Below are 21,096 nucleotides of genomic sequence, written 5' to 3' on the forward strand. Positions count from 1 at the left end.
TCACACTGGGAGTAGACCTGAGCTCCACCGATGGAACTCTAGAGGCATCGGGAAGTGACACCACAGGTGCTACAGGGTGTGAGGGTACCTCAGGGACAAGGAGCCACAACTCGTCGTCACTCAGAGAGGTCTGCTCTGAGTCAGCAGACACAGGTGGGGGTGGAACCTGTAGACCAGGTGTAGGAGGCCCTAGGCTGACCTGTGCCTTCAACATGTCACGGTGGACATGTCGAACCTTCTCCAAGTCTCCCACGGGGGCGATGGTATAAACAGCCCCGTTCTCTTGGGGTGCCCTCAACACCTGATAGACCACAGAGCTCCAAAGGTCCTGGATCTTGTGCCGGCCCCGGGCGCTGTGATCTCGGAGATACACCAGCTGACCGACTTTTAAAGGAACAGGGTGGACTCTCTGGTCATGCCGCTCCTTACGACGGTCAGCGGCCAGCGACAACCGTGCCCGAGCTCCCTCAAAAGCCACCATTAACCTGGCTTGGTGCTCGGCCACCCAGTCCTGTACCTCTCCAGGCACTGGGTCCTGAACGCGGCCTAGAAGGAAATCAATAGGCAGCCTAGGATCCCTGCCAAACATCAAGAAAAACGGTGACTCTCCAGTGCCCTGATGCGGCGTGCTATTATAGCAAAAGAGCACATGCGGTAAGCATGCAGCCCAGTTGTGTTTCCGAGATGATGGCAGAGTCCGGAGGAGGTTATGGAGGGTTCGGTTAAACCGTTCGCACTGCCCATTACCCGCTGGATGGTAAGGGGTTGTACGGGACTTGGCTACCCGATACAACTCACATAACTGTTGCATCACCAAACTCTCAAAATTTCTACCCTGGTCAGAGTGGAGGCGGCTTGGAACGCCAAACTTAAAAAACCACTCTGTTAACAGGGCCTGGGCCACAGTAGAGGCCCGCTGGTCCCGGGTAGGGACTGCAACAATGTATTTGCTAAAAACGTCAGTCATAATCAAGACGTTTTCGACTCCACTACGGGAAGGTTCCAACACCGTGAAGTCTATGGCCAGGATTTCATTTGGTCTAGATGCCAACAGGTGACCCATATAACTATGAGCCCCCAACTCTGAGTTCTTTGCGACCTGACAGCGTTCACAATGCTGAACCCATTGCTTGATGTCAGAGGACATCCCGGGCCAATAGCAACGCTGCCTGACCAGTTCAGTGGTACGCTCAATACCTTGGTGCCCATGGTCCTGGTGCAGCTGCCTCAAGGTCTCAGGCTTCAGAGCCTCTTGGAGAACAAGTTGGAGGGCTTCCTCACCTCCACCTGGACGCAAGATACGGCAAAAAAGGATGCCATCCTTCTCCACCAGACGATCCCACTGACGCAGCAGAACCATGACTGGTTTGGGGACCTGACTCCTTTCCTCCGAAGAGGGCGGGGTGTGCCTCCTCCAGTATACCAAGAAATCCTTGAGGAGGGGGTCAGCCTCCTGCAAAGCACGAATATCCTCCAGGGAATGAGATGGAAAAGCCCCAATCTCCAACTGAGTAACGGAGGGCAAAATGGCTGGACACTGAGCCTGCTGAAGTGAAGTCGGGACACAAGTCCCAGGCAACACACCCTCGGCCAAGCTGGAGCTCGTCTCATACTGTCGAGCGAGAGCATCAGCATTCCTATTACTGCGGCCTGAGCGATACTTGATCTCAAAATCGAATACCGCCAGCTGGGAGGTCCACCTCTGCTCGGTGGCACCCAGCTTAGCTGAAGAGAGGTAACTGAGTGGATTGTTATCGGTGTAAACCACACACTTCTGCCCCAGCAGGTACTCCCGGAACTTCTCAGCCATGGCCCACTTGAGCGCAAGAAACTCCAGCTTCATGGAGCTGTAATTGTCCATATTGCGCTCATGTGGCCAAAGACCTCGACTAGCATAAGCCACTGGCCTAACGACACCTTCTACATCTTGGGAGAGAACTGCACCTAAACCACTGTGGCTGGCGTCACTCTCCAAGATAAATGGGCGCGTAAAGTCAGCATATGCTAGCACAGGTGCAGACACAAGCTTTGCTTTCAGGGCCTCAAAGCTCTCCTCACACTGAGGGGTCTAAATAGCACTCAAACTCTATCCCGAGCCCTTCTTTGTCTTTGTGCCAGCCGATTTAGCCACCACTTGATGCAGGGGAGCCGCCAACGCGGCAAACCCCTCCACAAAGCGCCGGTAATAGCTGGCAAAACCCAAAAAGGATCGCAACTCTGACACGGAACGAGGACACTGCCAATTGGCTACTGCGTTAACCTTGGCTGGATCGGTCGAGACACCCTCACAGGAGATTACATGGCCCAAGTAGTTAACCTTCTGCTGGAAAAAGGCACACTTTTCTAACTTAGCCTTGAGCCCCTGTTGCTGCAGCCTTGCCATCACAATCTCTAGCCGTTGCAGGTGCTGAGAGACAGACGAGGAGAACACAATGTCGTCGTCTAGGTACAGCAGTAATGACTGACATTGCTGATCCCCGAACATCCTCTGCATTAGGCGCTGGAAGGTACCAGGAGCATTGCACAGCCCGAATGGCATACGATTCCACTCGAACAGGCCAAACGGTGTGCAAAAAGCGGTCTTAGGCTTATCCTGGTCAGAAACTGGCACCTGGTTGTACCCGCTGGCCAGGTCGATGGTAGAAAACCAGCGTGCGCCAGCTAGGGCATCCAGACTTTCCTCGATGCGAGGTAAGGGGAAGGCGTCCTTCCTTGTTTTGCTATTCAGCAAACGGTAGTCAACGCACAGACGGAGGCTTCCATCCTTCTTGCGGACCAACACGATGGGAGAGGCATACGGACTGCTACTTTCCCTAATTACCTGGGCCTCCAGTAGCTGGTTGATATGAGCCCTGACAGCCTCGTAATCAGAAGGAGGAATTCGCCTGTACCTCTGCCGGACAGGTGCGTCGTTGAGCAGTGGTATGTCGTGCGAAATGAGGTTTGTGCAGCCCAAGTCTCCCTCATAAGTGGAGAAAACAGAGCGGTACTTCCGCAAAAGTAACCGTACCTCATGTTGCTCTGGCTCAGCGAGAGCAGACAGGTCAATCGTGTCCACCATCTCTTGAGCAGGGCTGCTGGTTGTATGGGAGGAAACGGTAACGGGAAAAGAGTGTTCCTCGCTAACACCAGCAGGGAGGCTAACAACAGTAGCTTTGCTTATCACTCCCAAACGGGTCCGCGGGTGGAGAACAGCTTCCGCTGTCCCTACATTGGTGACTGGGATGTAGGCAACGCCCTTATCCACCTGGACCAAACATGGAGAGGCCAGCAACCCAACTGGCAACCCGGACTCAGAAGGTTCAAAAAGCACAGCCTGACCTGACAACTGCTGAGAACAAGTAGTGGCCACCAGCTGCATAACACCACCAGGTATCCGCACAGCCCGCGGGCCCTGTACCTTAACGGTACCGACAGGGTCCTCTGGGGCTTGGGCTGCAGACTGGTGACACTGATGTAAGGCCTCCAAAACTGGTCTCGGTGCCTGTGACACAGAAGGAGAATTAAACAAGGAGCCACCGAAAGCCCCAAACAGTTCTTGATAACAGCGGCGGATTACGTTCATTCCTAAGATGCCAGGGACAGAGGGCGTAGCCCCAGGAGGGTCCTTCACTATAAGGATTCCACAAGAGGGCATTTCCTTGCCACACAGGAGTACACTGAGCTCCAAATAGCCAATGTAAGGGATGGCAAGCCCATTGGCAGCCCGAAGCTGTAGCCAATGGCATGACTGAAGGCGTTCCTGTCCCCAAGGGGCAAAATGTGCCAAAAAGAAACTTTCTGTGATGGTGGAAACCATGGACCCAGTATCCACCAAACAAGGGACAGTTACCCCACTAATAAGCACATCCATCTTTGGACACGATGAAATTAGCCTGCCAATCCTATCTTTCTGTGAGCCAGTGAACTCCCCACCTGAACTGTGACTCTGCAGCTCAGATGGCGTTAGTTTTCCGACTGGGTAGCGGGAAGATGATTGCCAACGGCGGCATAAGGAGGGCCTGAATCAGAACCTGCTCTAGGGCGGCGTGAAGCCCGCTCCCCAGTGCACTCCCTAGCAAAGTGTCCTGGCTGCTGACACCGGCGACAAATCACCGAGCCAGCCCGTGAAGGCCGAACACTTCTTCGGGGGTTCTGTAAAGAAACCACTGTCTCAGTGAGCTGATTTAACTGCTCTTGTTGGCGCTTTAGGAGTTCCTTTAGCTCACGCCACTCGGACTCGGGTGTACCAACAGGAGCGAACCTAGGGCTAGTGTGCACTCCGCACTGAAAACCATATGCCGATGGTTGAGAATAGCCACGGTCGCGAACACCGCCTGAAAACCCTTCTCTTTCCCATCTAATTGCTTCCCCGCGCACCTCTAACAAGGTGGCAGTAGGCACACGGTGAACGTATTGTTTAAGCTCTCTGCGGAGACCACTATCAACCACATGTTCTACAAATTGGTCTCGAAGCAACACCTCTGCGTTACGCATACCATCAGGTGCACTTTGTTTTACTTGCTCCATCAGAGCCATTAGCGCTAAGGAAAACTCCTGCAAAGTCTCTCCCTCCCGCTGTCTCCTCGAAAAAAAAGCCTGCTGCAGAGTGACATAGGACTGCGCATTGCCATACAGTTCCTTTAAAATGGTCAACACCCGAGCAGGATCCCCTCGCTCTAAATTAGGGCGAAATTTGATCTCCTCCCTTGCTTCTCCCTCTAAATGGTCAAAAATAAAGAAAGCTTGATCAGCAACAGACAGGTGCCGGGCACGCATGCATGCTTGAACCTCTTCAACCCATTCAGCTATATTGATGCCCGTTCTACCATTGAACATGGGACATTTACGGTCCCTAGGCACCACCACCAGACGCTCTGTAACGGCAGCCTGGCTACCAACATTTGGTATGCAACCAGCTGGTACAGAAGAGGACGACGCGGCCCCCGCCACCAGACTCGAGCACAGCGCCCCCATCCCGGCGCAATTGCTCATTATCTGCCCTTAACTGCGCTACCAAGTCTCTAAGTTGCTGCAATTCTTCCTCCATAATAAATTTTGACCCCCCAAAAAAAAAGAAAATTAAATCAGCAAGGTGCTAAAATCCTATTACTCTTCCTTCTACCTGGATACTGCTGTCTTGTCTATAATCACACTTTAAAACAAATAGAGCCTTCAAACAGGTGAACTAGGATCGTTGCAAAAAAATAAAACAATTTACAAAACCGAACATCTACCTCAAATGTGCATCCTGTCGACCAACGCCAAGTATGTGACCAAGTGGTCGGCGGGGTTATGAACAAAATAAATAAACTTGACAACGCCACCTAGGGGAATTGCACCCCCAGGAAATATATTTAAGAAAAATAGATAAAAGGAATAAAAGAAGACCGCACAGATTCAAGGATGCACACTGAGGCAGGTTGGCTTCCAATATTAAAACAGTTTTATTTATAGAAATGAATAAAATATTATAAATAATATTTTATAAATAAAATATTAAAGGTCAAGATGTAGCATCATTATTGACAGTGTCCTACAGTAAAAATAAAACCATTGTGGAACTTTGACTTACCAGCAGCCGTGGAACCAAAAGGAAATCACACAAAAAGAATCACTGCAGACCACCCAGTGCTGTACAAAAGAAAGTGTGAAAACGACCCACCACCTGAGGTCCCAGGGCCACTGGCTCGTCCTCCTTCACTGAAATAAAACACAGAAAAATATGTTAAAAGAATAAGAGGACACTGAGCGTCAGGCTCGCTACAAATCATAAAAAGACTAAAACACACTCTAATAAAAGAAATCTCACACACACACACACACACACACACACACACACACACACACACGAAAGGCTTATTCCCCACGGGTCAAACTACCACTCGGGCTGGTAATAATTATTCTCAGGGGTAGGCCGGTCTGGCTCCCCACCGGCTGAGACCGGCCACCCAGGCGATTTAGAGTCCCAGCACGACACTCGGGCAGAGAGTCACTTCAGCCCGATCACAGAAGCGTGGGTACGAGCAACAGTCCAGGGTAAAATAGAACACCAGGCGAACCCAAAACAAGGTAAGCCTACTTAACAAAAACAAGATAAGACAAGACAAGACAGCAGACTCCACCAAGGAGGAGTTCACAACAGCGGCTGAGAAGGCAGTTCACTCTTCCAATTTAGGTTGGGCGATTTGCCATGGAGAGGTGAGTACAGCAGTGAAACCCTGAAACAACAGATAGATGTAACCTTAAACTCTTATAGCTATGAATGCTAATAAAAGTAGTTCTAACGGCTTACCCCAGGACCGGAGGCACTATATTCTCATTGGTGGGGGGTAACACGAACACCTCTCTCCGCAATGGCAGAATAAAACAGACTGCTGCGCTACAACAGGCCGAAAAAGTATATTAACACAAATTCCAGTATTCGGAGGGAATCGGAGGTTAAGCGAGAGCATACCTGTAGCTGTCATATAATCGGCTCTTGCTGATCAGTACGCCAGCGTTTACTGCTGTTTTGCACTAAATGCACGGGAGGAAATAATCCAACAAAACATCGGCTTAGCTTTATACGGGCTAGCGCCACCCTGCAATCAATGTGCAGGTGGGTTCCCAATTAACCGAGTTGTGCGGCGAAAAGAACGAGCGCAGGAGAGAGAGAGAGAGAGAGAGAGAGAGAGAGAGAGAGAGAGAGAGAGAGAGAGAGAGAGAGAGAGAGAGAAGAAAAAAAAAACGGAAGGCGAGTAGCCCATCTGGCTACATTTAGATAGAAGCTAGCGAGCTAACTCCCTGCTAACTTCTAACTCCGTTAAATGTCATAAATTCCGTTTTCACGGATGCTTGGATGTTAAACTCAATTGTTACACCTGGTAGAGCAGAACACTGATCATTTTATTAAAGATGAAAGACTTTAGACAGTTTTTCAACTCTCAGTAATGCCATAGTGATCGTTTGATATATGGACCTGCAGCGGAGTTTAGGTCCAGACACGGCTAGTGACGTCAGACTGAACGACCGGATAAGGACTAAAGAGCCGCATGCGGCTCCGGAGCCGCAGGTTGCCGACCCCTGGGCTAGGTGGTATATAATGATGTGCTACGTGATCGCTAGCGACACAGCTATGTTAGCATAACATAAACAGTGAAGCTGGAGGATGAAGCTAACACTTTTCCACTCGATAAAAGTTAACATGAAGCTTCCTGATGGTTAGAGACAAATGCAATCGCATGGCAGGATGCTGTAAACTGACCAAACTTCAGTCAGGAGAACAACTGAGATAATCCATCCACAATAGTCATTAATATACTGCAACAACATAGGAACAGAGCAGCTGTGATAGAATAAATCATTAATGAATCAATGGTACAGAAGTGGAGGAAGCAAAAAGAATGAGTTGAATAAAGTTTGATTTATCTGACTGCTTTGTTTCGCTTAATGTGCCTTATAATCCCATGCACCTTATGGTCCGAGAAATACGTATTTGACTTTTTTATTTGGCACACTGCAGTTTAATGTTGCAAAGCACCTCTTTTTAACTTCAGTGGATATTATACATGGTTATGCTCAGGATATGTCAGCCCATTTCTACTGGAAATGCCTTTTGGTTAAACCTTCAGCAAGGAATTTGCATTTGCACTGTTAAATTTTTTATATAGCTTTAATGCACATAAAAAACAGCTTTGATGGTGGGGTTTTTTTTGCGCTAGTAAAGTTGTGGAGTTGTATTTTGTCTCGCATCAATTATATCGTCAGTTATATCGTTATCGCAAATTTTCAAATATATATCATGATAAATATTTTTGGCCGTATCGCCCTGCTCTATCATCCAGTAAGTTAGCAGCTGGGGCTTCTGGAAAATTGGAGAGGTGGGATTGCAAAAAATGTCTGAGTTGTAAATATCTAAAAAAGTGAGTTTTGGGAAGACTGTATTTTTCTGACAGCTGAGCAAATGATGCTAGTTTATTATGTATAAAGAGATCTTTAAAGTAAATAATACCTGCTCTAAACCAGACCTGGAATAAGTTGTTCAAAGTTGGGGGAAGGAATAGGTGGTTTGAAAGGATGGGGCTTTGAAGTGAAAAATTATTAAGATTGAAATGTTTCCTGAACTGCGCCCACACACTGAGGGAGTGCTGAATTATCGGATTAGATGTAAAGTTGTCAATGGATAAAGGAAGAGAAGAACCCAGAAAGGAGGCAAGAGAAATACCCTGAGTTGAGTCTGATTCCATTGCCAGCCAGCTGGTGTGGCCCACACCTTCCCCTGCAGCCAAATAGTAAAAGCTGAAGTTGGGGAGTGCCAGACCCCCTTCAATCTTAGGTTTCTGTAAATGCACCTTAGCTACTCGAGATTGTTTACCCTTCCAAATGTAAGAGGAGATTATAGAGTCTAGAGTTGTAAAGAAAGACTTGTTGTTTCCATTCAGGAAATAAAGTGGCAACGATCGATCAGAGACTCCTTGTCTTTTTTAAAAACACTACACAACGCAGAGTCGAGGAGTCTGTTTGGGCCGAACTGTTGCAGCGGCATGAAGCAAAAACCGGTTACACTAGCCTGTTTGGCGCCCTGGGCGAACACTCCCTCTGGCAAACAAACAAAAGCAAACAAACAAAAGAGCTCACGAAAGGCGCAGAGGCCCCGGCAACAGTCCCAAAAAAGGTCAGGGGGCCGGCCCGGAGGCTGACAGTCCAAGAGCCCAGAAAACAGTTCAGGAGGCCGGGCAGGCGGGAGGCACCGGCGGCGGAGCAGAGCACGAGGCCGGCCGGGCGGGAGGCACCGGTGGCGGCGTAGTTCAGGGGGCCGTCCATGACGGCAACGACGTTCAGTCATCGGCTGGACAGGACGTGCAGGACGAGCAGGACGGGCAGGATGGGCAAGACGTGCAGGCCGGACGGGACGTACAGGACGGGCAAGACGTGCAGGCCGGACGGGACGTACAGGACGTGCAGGCCGGACGGGACGGGCAGGAACAGACAGCACGGAGACCTCGGGAGCAGACGAAGCTGAACACTCGGAGGCCGGACCAGGCGGTGGAGCCGGTGGTGGCTGAACGACCTCGCCAGAACCATCAGCAGCCCCTCGGACCCTCCAGCGGAGACAGGAGGCTGAACGGGCCCCTCCAGCGGAGACAGGAAGCTGAACGGGCCCCTCGGATCCTCCAGCAGGAAGAGACGGCTGAAGCGGTTCCTCGGACCCTCCAGCGGAGACAGGAGGCTGAACGGGCCCCTCGGACCCCCCAGCGAAGACAGGTAGCTGAACGGGCCCCTCGGACCCTCCAGCGGAGACAGGAGACAGAACGGGCCCCTCGGACCCTCCAGCAGAACCAGTTTGCAGAACAGATGAAGTGGGTGTGATGTCAGAATGTCCAGAGTCAGAATGCTCAACAGTTCTGTTGTCGCGGCGGCCAGAACGCAGTTTCCTTCGGGATGAGGAAACAGGAACCGGCGGAGAAAAAGAGACCTCCTCCTCATCCTCTGACCACATAGCTGCCAGGAAAAAGGCAGGTGAACGAGAACCCAGCTGGTGTGGGGAGGGAGAGGAAGTCCGTGGCAATGTTGAGACAGAAAGAGAGTGTGTGTTGTCCTGGGGTAACGGTGGGGAAGATGTAGAGAGTGAGAGAGCAAGCTCACCAGCCCTGACTTGCTCTCTCCAGGCAGTTATGGTGTTCCCCAACTCAGTGTCCTTAGCAAACTGGCTAAGCCGGGGGTTATACCGAATGATGGCCTCCACCGCACTCAGCCCAACTGCCATGGTCCTTAAATCCGGGGACTGGGCGATGCGGTCGAGCAGGCTCACCATCCGCTCCATCTCAGTGTTGTACTCCGAGGAAAAAGAGTCTGCGGGGTCCATGTTCTGGTCGCGATCTTCTGTTAGGTGACGGCTGTGTGCGGACAGGGATAGGACCCAAGATGCAGACTCCAGAGAGAAACTTAAACCAAAACAGCTTTAATGCTGAACTCAAACATAACATAACTGGAAAAAGGTCAAAAATAAACTAACACCGGCGGATTGACAAAACACACAGCAAAATAAACGGTAGATCACAACATGGACACAGAGAAACACAGGGCTTAAATACACAGAGGGAGCAATCAGGGAATGAGTAACAGGAGGGAAACACAGCTGGGGCAAATCAGGCCTAACGAGACAAGGGGAAGCAAAACCAGACACATTAACATCAGACATGGACTTCCAAAGTAAAACAGGAAACATAACACAGACTCACAGGCAAGCACTAAAACAAAGGGAACAGAGACGTGGGACCAGGGCAGACACAGACACTGACTGGACGTGGAAATACAGCAGACAGGGGAGACAGCAACAAAGGAACACAGACAGAAAACCAAAACACTAAAATTCTAACCAAACCCCACCCAGAGGACCTTAACTAAGAAAAACCCGTAAAGCAAAGCTAGAATATAATGAAATACCAAAATCAAATAACCAAAAACACAAAACACTGGGTCACTGACCCAGGAACCCTAACAGAAGTTTAGTCTGTTACTGTTACTATTTTTACCATTTCTTCTTGGAGCAACTGTAACCCACATGATTTCCTTAGGGATTAATAGTATTCTGAGTCTGATTGTTTCAGGATACATGACCTGCCATTATCCAATGACACGTCTGCTTACCTGTATCTTTTGTTCGTTTCTCCTCTTCTTTTCTCTTTTTTCTAAACTGAGGACCTGATGGCTTTGAACCCAGGATTCAAATCATGAATACATAATGGGCTTGGATTTACAACATTCTAAATGAAATGTGCTCTATTTGGAAGCAGCAGGTCTCCCTCCCCTTTCCACTGGTTGCGTGTAAGACATTAAATCATCAAAATATAAATTTTAAATTGTTATTGATCCCTTTACCTCGAGTCCTAAAGTGTATATTTATTTTTGTTGTAGTTGTAAAGAAAGACTTGGGGATGAAGACTGGTAAAGATTGAAATAAGTATAGAATTTAGGAAGGATATTCATTTTAATTGAATTAAGTCGTCCGACCAGAGTTGTGTTCAGGGGTGACCACTGTTGAAGGCTTTGTCTGACATTCTTCAATAGTGTAAAAAGTTGGCTTTGAGAAGTTGCTTATACTTTCTTGTAATTGTAATACCCAGGTAGGTGAACTGCTCTTTAACCACTTTAAAGGGGAAACCCGACAAATCTATTGGGAATGCTTCTTCATTTAATAGACAAAGTTAGCTCTTGGACAGATTTAATTTATAACCAGAGACTTGACTGAAACGCGCGAGTAGAGACAATATAGATGGTAGGGAAGTATTTGGGTTTGAAATAAAAAGCAATAAATCGTCAGCATAGAGAGAGACATGTGCTGTGTCCGAATTCAGGGGAAGGATGCTCATAAGGACACTACCTACCTACGTCACAAGGTAGTGTCCTTAGACAGACGGGTAGTCAGGAAGTGAGCGGCTGTGGACAGCCCCCTTTTTTCTCCATAGAAACTTTATTGAACAAACAATGAGTATCCAACATAACAGATGGGCTGTGGACAGCCTCCTAGCCTTCAACTCCGCCCTTACTTGCGTGTTTTTCCGGTTGCTAGCGCCACAGCGCGAAAACTTTAAAATGGACCCAGAAATTTTGCTCCGTTGTTTGGACAATTTTAATTCTTTTTTGTACCTTAGGCTCATCAGAGACAATCATGTCCAGGTAAAATAATTTCCTTTAATCTACACGCATTTAGGAATTACTTAGCTAACTACACGAATAATTGAATTATTGCCAGCGTTGTGCCAGTGTAACCGGTGTGATTCTGCGTTGTGTCTGATAAAAAAGGTAAAAGAAAGAAAGACCTCCAAGTAAATAATTTGCCCACTCCAGCTCCTCTCCCACAGGGGAATTGTAGAAAAAGGGGCTGGCATTTATTTTTACATTAAACATAAAATATTTATTTACACGTAACATATTTGACATAAGATAAAACAAAAACAACAACATGAAATCCGACATACCTGATAAAAAAGGTAAAAGAAAGAAAGACCTCCAAGTAAATAATTTGCCCACTCCAGCTCCTAGACCAAATACAAACAGTGGGGAAGAGGGTTAGCTCAACCCACCACAGCTCCCAAGCTAGCAAGGAGTATATATTCATGCTAGCATTTATGGCGCCTAAAACACATTTATGATACACACATACTACACACTTATCACATCTTACAAAAACAGGCTTAATAATGACAATAACTGAACTAACATCGCAATCATAAACATCAGGGTGGCTAAATATGAATTATGTGTGTTTTTAAGGTGTTGGAAAGAAATGACACCCACCTCTCCCACAGGGGAATTGTAGAAAAAGGGGAGAGGCAAAAGGGGTACACTGTATTTATAGTATTGCACCAAAGAAGAAGAAGAAAAGAATGAGGAGGGGCTATAACTGATAATGAACACAACTACAGGCTTGGAGGTCCTAAAAGTCAGGTATAAAAGGAGCAGTTTGGGGGTTTAGAACACATTTTGTGTAATTATAACAATGTGATTTATGACCCTGTTACACCAAAAAAGTGTTCGCCTGCCAAGACTGATTTCCAATGTTTCTGTGTGTAATATTTTTATGTATGTTAGTAAATAGACTTCGGTGAATATGGTTTACAAAGGGGTTTTATATATACAATAATTACCTGTTGTTCAAGTATAACTCTGGTTATAATGTAGGTACAATTGATATATTTGTTGCGCTGTCTGCTGTCCTCTTGGCCAGATTACTCTTAAAAAATTAATTTCTAATGTTAACAAGATATTTTTTTAACTGGATAAATAAAGCAGATATAAAAGTCACTGCCAAAAACTGATTGCAGCTTCTACCTTGTTACAGGAATGTTGCTGGTGGCTCAAAGTGACTTGATATCATTAATGAGGGAAACATTTGACATATGTTTCACGTATTATAGACCAGCAAGTTATTCATAGCAGGCAGGTTAAATACGAGCAATCAGTTTAGGGCAAAAACCGGAAATCGGTTTTGGCAGACGATCATTTTTTGACACAACATCGGTCATTCTTACACATGTACTGTATCATATAAAATATATAAACTAAATATCTTTGAAACGCATAGAATCTAATCTTTTGGGGTTTTTTGTACATAGCACTTTATTAAACTGTTGTCTGCTACAGAGTTACAAGTATTATACTAATAATAAAGCATCCACCATCTCCTGTTTGCATATTTCTGAAAACATCTTAGTGGTGTGGCAGCCATTGATTGAGCCAGCCCTGCAAACCCTGTGGATGGATGATGCAGTGGACAGTGAGAGGAAGCATTCTAAAGCTCTTTGCAGACCACCCTGTGTGATTCTCCACTCGCAGACCAGAAAAGACAAACCTCAGTTGCAGCACCCCATCCACGTCTGATCTTGCTCGGGCAGATTCAACAACACTGCCAGAGACTTCCTGTAATCTATTACAGTTCAAGAAACGGTCCAGGAACAGGTCACTCAGGTTAATCCTGTGTGAACAACTGAAAATATTGTTTTTTCACCTTTACATACCGTGTATTTGAAATATTCTTGTTTAATTGTTATTGTTATTTACTTTATTGCTATCAAATAAATATCCAAGTAATATTGTTCAAAGTTAGCATTATGTTCATACATGTTAAAAATGTCTGTAAATCAAATTGAGTTCAGTGACAATTACTGTTTGTTTGAATCAATTTATTAATAACATAAAACCTTTAAACCAATGCAACACATATAACAATGTAACAAATATATTCAAATAAATACATTTCTCAATACATAACTCATTTGGGAACTAATCTTTCTAGAAGTGAAAACAGTCTGTCCATCCTCTCCCTGCTCTCCTCTCCTCAGCCTCTCTTTGCTGCCTCATGTCCTCTCTGATGAGGTCTAGCAGCTCATCATCTCTTTTCCTCTTTCTCCCTGTCGTAAGTGGCTGACTCGCTTCGTCATCGCTGTCGTTTTGGTCACCCACTGCTGTGCTTGGCCCTGGATTGTCCTCAGGGAGAGAGGACATTAGGACAGGAGGCTTAATGGAAGGCATCTGTCCTATCACCTCATCCATGAGGTGGCAAACCAGGGCCAAGTAGCACCAGTGGGCTTCCCACTGACCCCCTCTCCTGAGCCTGGATACTTGCAATCCTAAAGGCAGAGGAAATCAAAAATGACAGCAAGCAAATAACAACACTACAACAACTCTTAGTAATTGCACATTTATTAACTTGTGTTCATAAGAATTATCTTCTTGATAACACACATACATACTTTGTATTCTTTAAACTTATCTCATGTCTTCTGGCCTGCAAGGGGGTGACTTTCCCCTGCAGGCCCATCTTCCCCAGAATTGTCCTGATCACACACAACAAATAAGAGAAGAAAGGAAACCATGGCAACTATGTTAATCACTAAACCCAAAAGTTTTCAACACCAGAGGAATACCGTCTGGACATCACAGGTTCTGTACAGCAGCGGTCTGTGAGTCGTTTGGTACCAGGCCACGAGAGTGGAGGCTCCGCGGTGAAATTTATGGTTTTCAGGGTTTTTAATTGTTAACTCGATTTCCCTGGGTCTTTTCCCTTGTTGTAGTTGTGCGTCTTATTTTGAAAGAAATATTTACACGTTACCATAGCGACAAGAGAGCATTAAGCGGCAGAGAGGAGGATGTTACTCTCAATTTGGCACATTTTCAGGAGGACGCTGCTAATAAAGTTACACAATTACACAGTACATTCACGATGCCACAGTTTTTGTCTTGGTCGGATCATTTTATGTGGTTGTATTTATCCGCGATACCTTAAAGGCCGCTCCGTGTCTGACATAAACTGATCGGTGGCGCAAAAAGGTTGGGGACCGCTGCTGTACAGCATGGTGGTTAATAGAACCGTACTCATATGAATATGATGTGTACATTGATTTATTCTTGTACCTCCACGCCCCAGCAGCCCAAATTCTTCACCCCAGCGAAGAGGTGATCAGCCGCAGTGTTCACAGTGTGGAAAAAAGTAGCGGCTTATTACCCGAAAACTACTGTAATTTTGGCGACATTTCCCCCTCTTTTCAGGCCTCATACTTTGACTAACTCTTCCTTAATTGGGATTTCATCAAAATGACGTGATCTCTGGTGCATGGAACCTAAAGACCTTTGTGGTGCTAAATTGCAAAGCTTTTTATGTTTAGGGAAACGGGGTGGTCATGGCAGCACGTGGAGTTTCAATCACTCGCCAAAGAGCAGTAATCTGCTGTCACTCAAATACACAATGTCCAATCTCTCCCAAACGTCGCAGACATGAGTCAAGAGTCAAGCTCAGAAATGTTTAAAAAAGCGATTTCACAAAGCAGGAACTCAAGCAACACTTGAGGGAAGATGAACAACTTTAATAATAGACCTATTATAGACCTATTATTAAAGTTGTTCATCTTCCCTCAAGTGTTGCTGGAGTTCCTGCTTTGTGAATTCTTTTATCCTCTCCATGCACCTTGGAAGCAGGTGAAGTTGTGCCAGAAAATTCTTTTTGCTGCTAAAAAAAGCGATTTGTCAGTAATGGTTAGAGCGCCACCTAGTGGGACGACTATAATCAGCATTGAATGAGATGAAATTTTAGCTCGTGGTTCTACGCATGAATTCCATCAATGTGACATCAGATTGGACGTGATGGGTGGAGGTGTTGGGCGTGGCTCGATGCGCTGGGGTGCGAGGGCCCTCATAACGTTGCTTATATTGTATTGCCTCCTGCAGGACAGGCTGCACATGCGAATTTGTCACTGTTTTTCCCTCCTTCTCCTTTTCGTTGCGTTTTTCTCCTAAGTTGGTTTTAGAGTAGGGTCATCCTTTAAAACCGATTTTTTTATGCTGGGTTTGTTTTTATTTCTACTGGGCTGGTGCAATATTAGTCGGGCAATGTGCAATCCCTGAGCTGGGATCTTACCTTAGGGGAATTAGGTCTTTTAGAGGTGCTCTGTGTGGATTTGCGGTGAATAAGTTTTATTAAGAGTGATTTTAGTGCCACCAATTATTGCCTGAACTAAAACACTTAGTGCATGCGATAAGTGTTCTGTTGGGCTCGTATTTATTTGGGGTGGATTTGTTTCTTTTAAAGCAGCGAACATCTGGGACCGCCGGGGGAGAGCAAGCCCTCGGGTGATAGTTGCATTGCTGGCAGGTTGCACCAATAAGACTATATTGTGGTCTTTAGTGACCTTTTTATTGTGATGTTTTAGGCCTATTGCAAACCCTTTGTGTTTTCTTTTAAAATAATAAACTGTAACGTATCTTGCTTATACTTACCCTCTTGTCCCGTTTATTCTGGGCTCGTTCCTGTAAGAGCTTTGGGGCTGAAAGTTTGCACGAGTAGTACAGAGGCCCTTAGTGGTTACTCGGTGGCTTTTACTCGCTACATTTATCTTATGTGAACAGTAAGATATTATTTTCCTCGCATTACTATCTTTCCTGTTTCGCACAGAACACATGGTGATATTGCCAGCAGGTCATTGTTATCGAAATACATTGCCCATTGCTTTTTAAAATAATTAATGAAGTCTTGTTTTTCAAGTAATGATGTTTGAAATCTCCAGCTTCTAATTAGTGGTGTGACTCTTTTTTTTTGTCTTAGAGAGACAGACGCAGGTGCATAACCACTGTTTGTGATGATTGTGATTGGGCTTGTTTTGCAGCCACAAGACTTGGCCACCTTGCAGTCATTAAGTTGACTAAGAACTCGTCTGTAAACCAAAGTATTCTCGAGTCAATTGTGAAGCCAATTGTCTGACAGCTGAAGCTTGGCTGAAACTGGATCATGCAACAGGACAATAAATGTAAGAACAGCAGCAAATCTCCAACAGAATAAATGAAAAAGAAAAGACTCAAAGTGTTACAATGACACAGTCAAAGTCCAGACCTCAGCCAGATAAAAATATTGTAGTGGCACTTTAAGAAGGCTGTGCAAAAACAAATGCCCACAAACTTCAATGCACTGAAGCAACATTGTAAAGATGAGTAGGCCAAAATTCCTCCACAGCAATGCAAGAAACCGATGAAGTCATACTAAATAGATAAAGTGATTACTTCAAGTTATTGCTGCTAAATGTGGTTTTACAAATACTGAATCATGGGTTTGTATATGCAGCAGTGCAACACACACTATGCAACTATGCAACAAAAGCTATGAAATAAACAGGAATGCTATATTATGCCCCAAGTATTAATTCATTCTCAGTCTTACAGGAGTTACTTAAATGTTACATATGCAATGTGTCATGTGGAGTCATGTGCTGTATGTCCATGTCCTTTATGTTTTTTCTAAGACAATACATCACATACAACAAAAACAGAGTTTGAATGATAAAAAAAAAAAAACCCTTTGGTATGACCACCTTTATTCTTTGGCATATTAGGGAAGCTTTCTAGTCAATTCTTCAAGTAGTCTTCAGGATTAGCTCTCCAGGTCTCTTTAATGACATTAAAAACATTTTGTGTGTTGTTTTTCTCTCTATTGTCCATCACAGTTTTGTTGCAATATACCGTCCCCCTCTAATATTTGTGTAATTTAGTATATAGCAGTCTTTTCTCCTTGTTTTCCTATCTTAAGAATGACTTCTTTATAGCTTCCTTCCACTGAGAATATTTCTAATGAGGCTTTGGAGCCACTCAAAGGCCAGGGACACTTTCAGAAAGTCTGAAGCACTATTGTTCAAGACTGAAAAAAGTCTGGCTGTTTGGAAGCAAAATATGAAGAAATGGAGGTTGACTTAAGACTTTTGCACAGCACCCTATTTTTGCAGAATAACTAGCGACCAAGGCAGCGTAGCTAATTCAAACAATCAAAAAAGTACAGCGGTTAAAATAAGTGTTGAACACGTCACCACTTTTCTAAGTAAACATATTTCTAAAGGTGTTATTGATGTGAAATTCTCACCAGATGTCAGTAACAACCGATCACATCCACACATGAAATGTTTCTTCATGCATTCAATACTTCCCCCCTGTGTCATTTCTGAATATTACACATATCTTAATTCATTGTGTGATTTTTTTGTTTGTTGCTATATATTTACTTAGAAAACCGGGGATGTGCTCTGTACTTATTTTACCTGCTGTGTCTCTGTAAAGTTATTGCAGACTACGTTGAAACCTGAGTTAAAGCAAGAATATGTGACTTCAAACTACAATTACAGGGTAATGGAGTTGGCTAAAATGTAACATAATAGCAGCACAAGCAGAAACGTGTCATAAAGTCAATAAACTGATTCAACAATGGCCATGGGAATCGTAACATCACTTTAGGCCCTCAGACTATTAAAGCTTCAGAAGGAAAAAAAACCCCTAAAAAACAAACCTAAAATTTTCTGAGACCCCAAATGATTCAAGGCTTGGGGCTCAAATGAGTTGCTAGTATTAAAGTAACTTCATGCAACATGTGTTTTGCCAAACTGAAACCCAGAGTGTGTTAAATTTAAGGATGTATGATATAAGGATGTTTTGCTTAAGAAGTCCACTTTTTATTAGTGAGATCAGGCTTGTGTTCTTGCTTCTTTCAAAAGTTTCTTCAGTGCAACTTCAAAAAGCCTGCTCTGGTAGATATTTTCAGTTCTGCATCTCTGTCAGCGTTGGTGACATCCTTCCTGTCAGAACTTGCAGTGGTATTGCTCCTTTCCTGAAGTGACTTCAGGAAACTTAGACGATACTTCAGCTGCAAAGCATGAACTCTGCTGATAGAAACATTTTGATTTTCGAGGCAAACATTCTTGTTATCATAAGCCTTCCAAAGATTCTGCAATTGCTCAGTACTGGAAGAAATAGTTCTCCCAGTTAATGTAAGAATGCACAAAATGCAACTCTAGTCTTTCAGAGAGAAAAAAAAAGATTTATTTCATTTTGGATTTCAGTATAAGTTTAACTTCATTGTCATATATTTGTGTTTATATCTTCTTCAAAACAGCTGTCAAGGGACACTTCCTGTCACCGAACGGCAGCTCTCTCAGTTGGCCCCAAGGTGGCGCTCGGATCCTTATTTTCTGGAGACGAAGTACTCGTGGCACATCTCAGTGAGGCAGCAGACCATCCTGACAAACTCACCAAAATCCACACTATTGCTCTTGTCTCTGTCCAGATCATTGAAGATGCGGTCTATTGCTGCCTTGTCATTGGATTTCTGCAGTGGAGAAAAGTGTTAGCTTGAATTTAGACACTAAGTGATCATAAAACAAAGAACTGCTCAGCCTACTTCTGCTCAAATAGTTACGCAAACCACAGTGGAAAATCTGTGTATTTTCCACTCTCTCAAAGTAAAAGCTCTGCATCAGTATGCCAGTGTTTTCAGGCAACCTACTGGGTGTGAGATAGAGGGAGGATAGAGACCACTTACGCAAAGCATTTCTCCAAACTCATTTTGAAGAAGTTCCTTCAGCTCTTCCTTGCTTAGGGTGTTTTTGTCTCCCTCCTTGCCAGAGTATTTATCAAAGGTGCTGATGAGCAGTGCCATAGCCTTCTGGATGTCAGACATGATTAGGGCTAGTTTAGGGAGACAGAAGGAAAACAAAATGTTACGTCTGAGACTGCAGTGGTATTTGTTTATGCAGGAAATCCACACTGATTAAAGAAAGATGCCTCCTCTGAATAACGTTTACACATAATTCTGCTATGACTCATTATCTGGTGCAGATTAGGCTGAATCACGTGGTATTGTGGTCAAATGTAGGATCTTAACAAAGGACATCATTGATATTTGGAACACGAGGAATTATTTAGAAGTAAACAAGGGAGAAAAAGGGGAATAGGCAGGGCCTGTTTGGTAAAACCAGAGTGAAAGAGATTGAGTCGTTTAACCCTGTGAGGTCCATTTTAGGTTTGCCTAAAATAATGATGCAGTGAAGCTCCTTTCAGCTACTTTTGAACCACTTCTACAAATTAGATTGCTAATATATTTAAATTCTGGAATTATATATGTAAACATGCAGTAAAACATATGCATGTGCAAGTGCATACTGGAGGTCATAGCAGAAAACAGTGGCTGATATTACTGTTTGTCTTTGCCAAAGTTTCTCTGGGTTCTCAGTGGAGCTTGATAAAAATAAACTCAAGATATCCACCTGGGCCCCACCACTCTTATTTCCCTTTTCAGCGGTCTCTAATGTAGCGTCTCTGCCAAGTGACACAGGACATTGTTATGGCAACAGCAGAAGGAGATAAGGAAGCAGGTTGCAGCTTAATTAAAGTCCCCAAAGCAACATCAGATGTCTGTTCTTCTAACATAGTATATCTAAATTATGCGTTCTTTCCACTTGACTGTATAAACCCAAGAGATTTGCTAGTGGTTATGTTGTGAGTCATACAGTGCTTTCCCCTCTTTAGGGAACACTAAGCTGAGGAAACGTTGGCATCAGAGAATTTGGAAACAGACGGGAGTTACAAGGAAAGAGAGCACAAAACCTCATTCCTCAATTAGGTTGCAGTTAAAGGTGAGAATCGAGGGGTGCTGCTAACCAAAAAAACCCTTTAATGCATCCGTAAAAATGAATTTCCAAACAAGTTAGTGGGATTCAGACAAAATGAGCTCAGTCTTTTGCAGCATCAAGTTTCATAAGCAAGAAGAGAAGTTTAAGCATTAAAGTTCACATGGATGTGACAAACTTTGCAGTTCATCAATACTTTTCTGCTAATTCTTAATGTGCATTCATACAAAACTAACTGTAATGAGCATTGCTTGATCAAAACGAACAAACAAACAATCAAGAAAACCCAGGAAAAGTTTCCAGAGTGAGCAAATAAAAGCAGATAACAAACAAAAAAAGCACTTGTAGGATTTTCTACTCACCAGTGCTGAGGTTTAAGACAATTGGAGGCTACTGTTGATCTTGGTAGAGCTGTTGTGATGAACCAATGGGTGGCAAAGATGCTTTATACATCACCACACCCAGTATCCCTCCCCCCCTCCCTCTAGAACGCTCCTTTCATCTCCAACCACTCCTCCTTCCTTCATTTTTAAAACATATTCTTTAACAAACACGACACTCGTGTGCTGTTACAGTGAATGTTTGAATTTGAGGTTTTGGAGAATTCTAAAAACTTGCAGCATGTTTTACAAAATGTTTCTGACGTTATGATCTCAGGACTGCTTTTGAATCTGGAATTGCTGCAGAACAAAAGACA

The 21,096-nt window shown here is 44.6% G+C and overlaps 1 protein-coding gene and 1 long non-coding RNA gene across 2 annotated transcripts; both read right to left on the bottom strand.

Annotated features, from left to right (window-relative positions):
* Window positions 1-13,865: 13,865 nt before the first annotated feature.
* Window positions 13,866-14,538, bottom strand: LOC120727249. Its single transcript, XR_005694470.1, has 2 exons — window positions 14,217-14,538; window positions 13,866-14,093 (listed from the first exon to the last, which is right to left on the bottom strand). It is a non-coding gene; the product is annotated as an uncharacterized LOC120727249 (long non-coding RNA).
* Window positions 14,539-18,790: 4,252 nt separating this feature from the next.
* LOC120727242 (ictacalcin-like) lies at window positions 18,791-20,894 on the bottom strand. Its single transcript, XM_040021460.1, has 3 exons — window positions 20,762-20,894; window positions 19,313-19,458; window positions 18,791-19,099 (listed from the first exon to the last, which is right to left on the bottom strand). The coding sequence occupies exons 2-3, from the start codon at window positions 19,448-19,450 to the stop codon at window positions 18,956-18,958; spliced, it is 282 nt and encodes a 93-aa protein (XP_039877394.1). The 5' UTR covers window positions 19,451-19,458; window positions 20,762-20,894; the 3' UTR covers window positions 18,791-18,955.
* Between the last annotated feature and the right edge of the window lie 202 nt (window positions 20,895-21,096).

This window comes from Simochromis diagramma, unplaced genomic scaffold, assembly GCF_900408965.1.
Source record: "Simochromis diagramma unplaced genomic scaffold, fSimDia1.1 OVJJ01000753.1, whole genome shotgun sequence".
Taxonomy (NCBI): domain Eukaryota; kingdom Metazoa; phylum Chordata; class Actinopteri; order Cichliformes; family Cichlidae; genus Simochromis; species Simochromis diagramma.

What these genes read in the sequence shown, in the direction of transcription:
- LOC120727242 (XM_040021460.1), bottom strand. Translation starts at nt 19,450, where the DNA reads ATGTCTGACATCCAGAAGGCTATGGCACTGCTCATCAGCACCTTTGAT. An exon ending in AGTTTGGAGAAATGCTTTGC is followed by an intron (nt 19,100 to 19,312) that starts GTAAGTGGTCTC and finishes TCTCCACTGCAG; the next exon opens with AAATCCAATGACAAGGCAGC.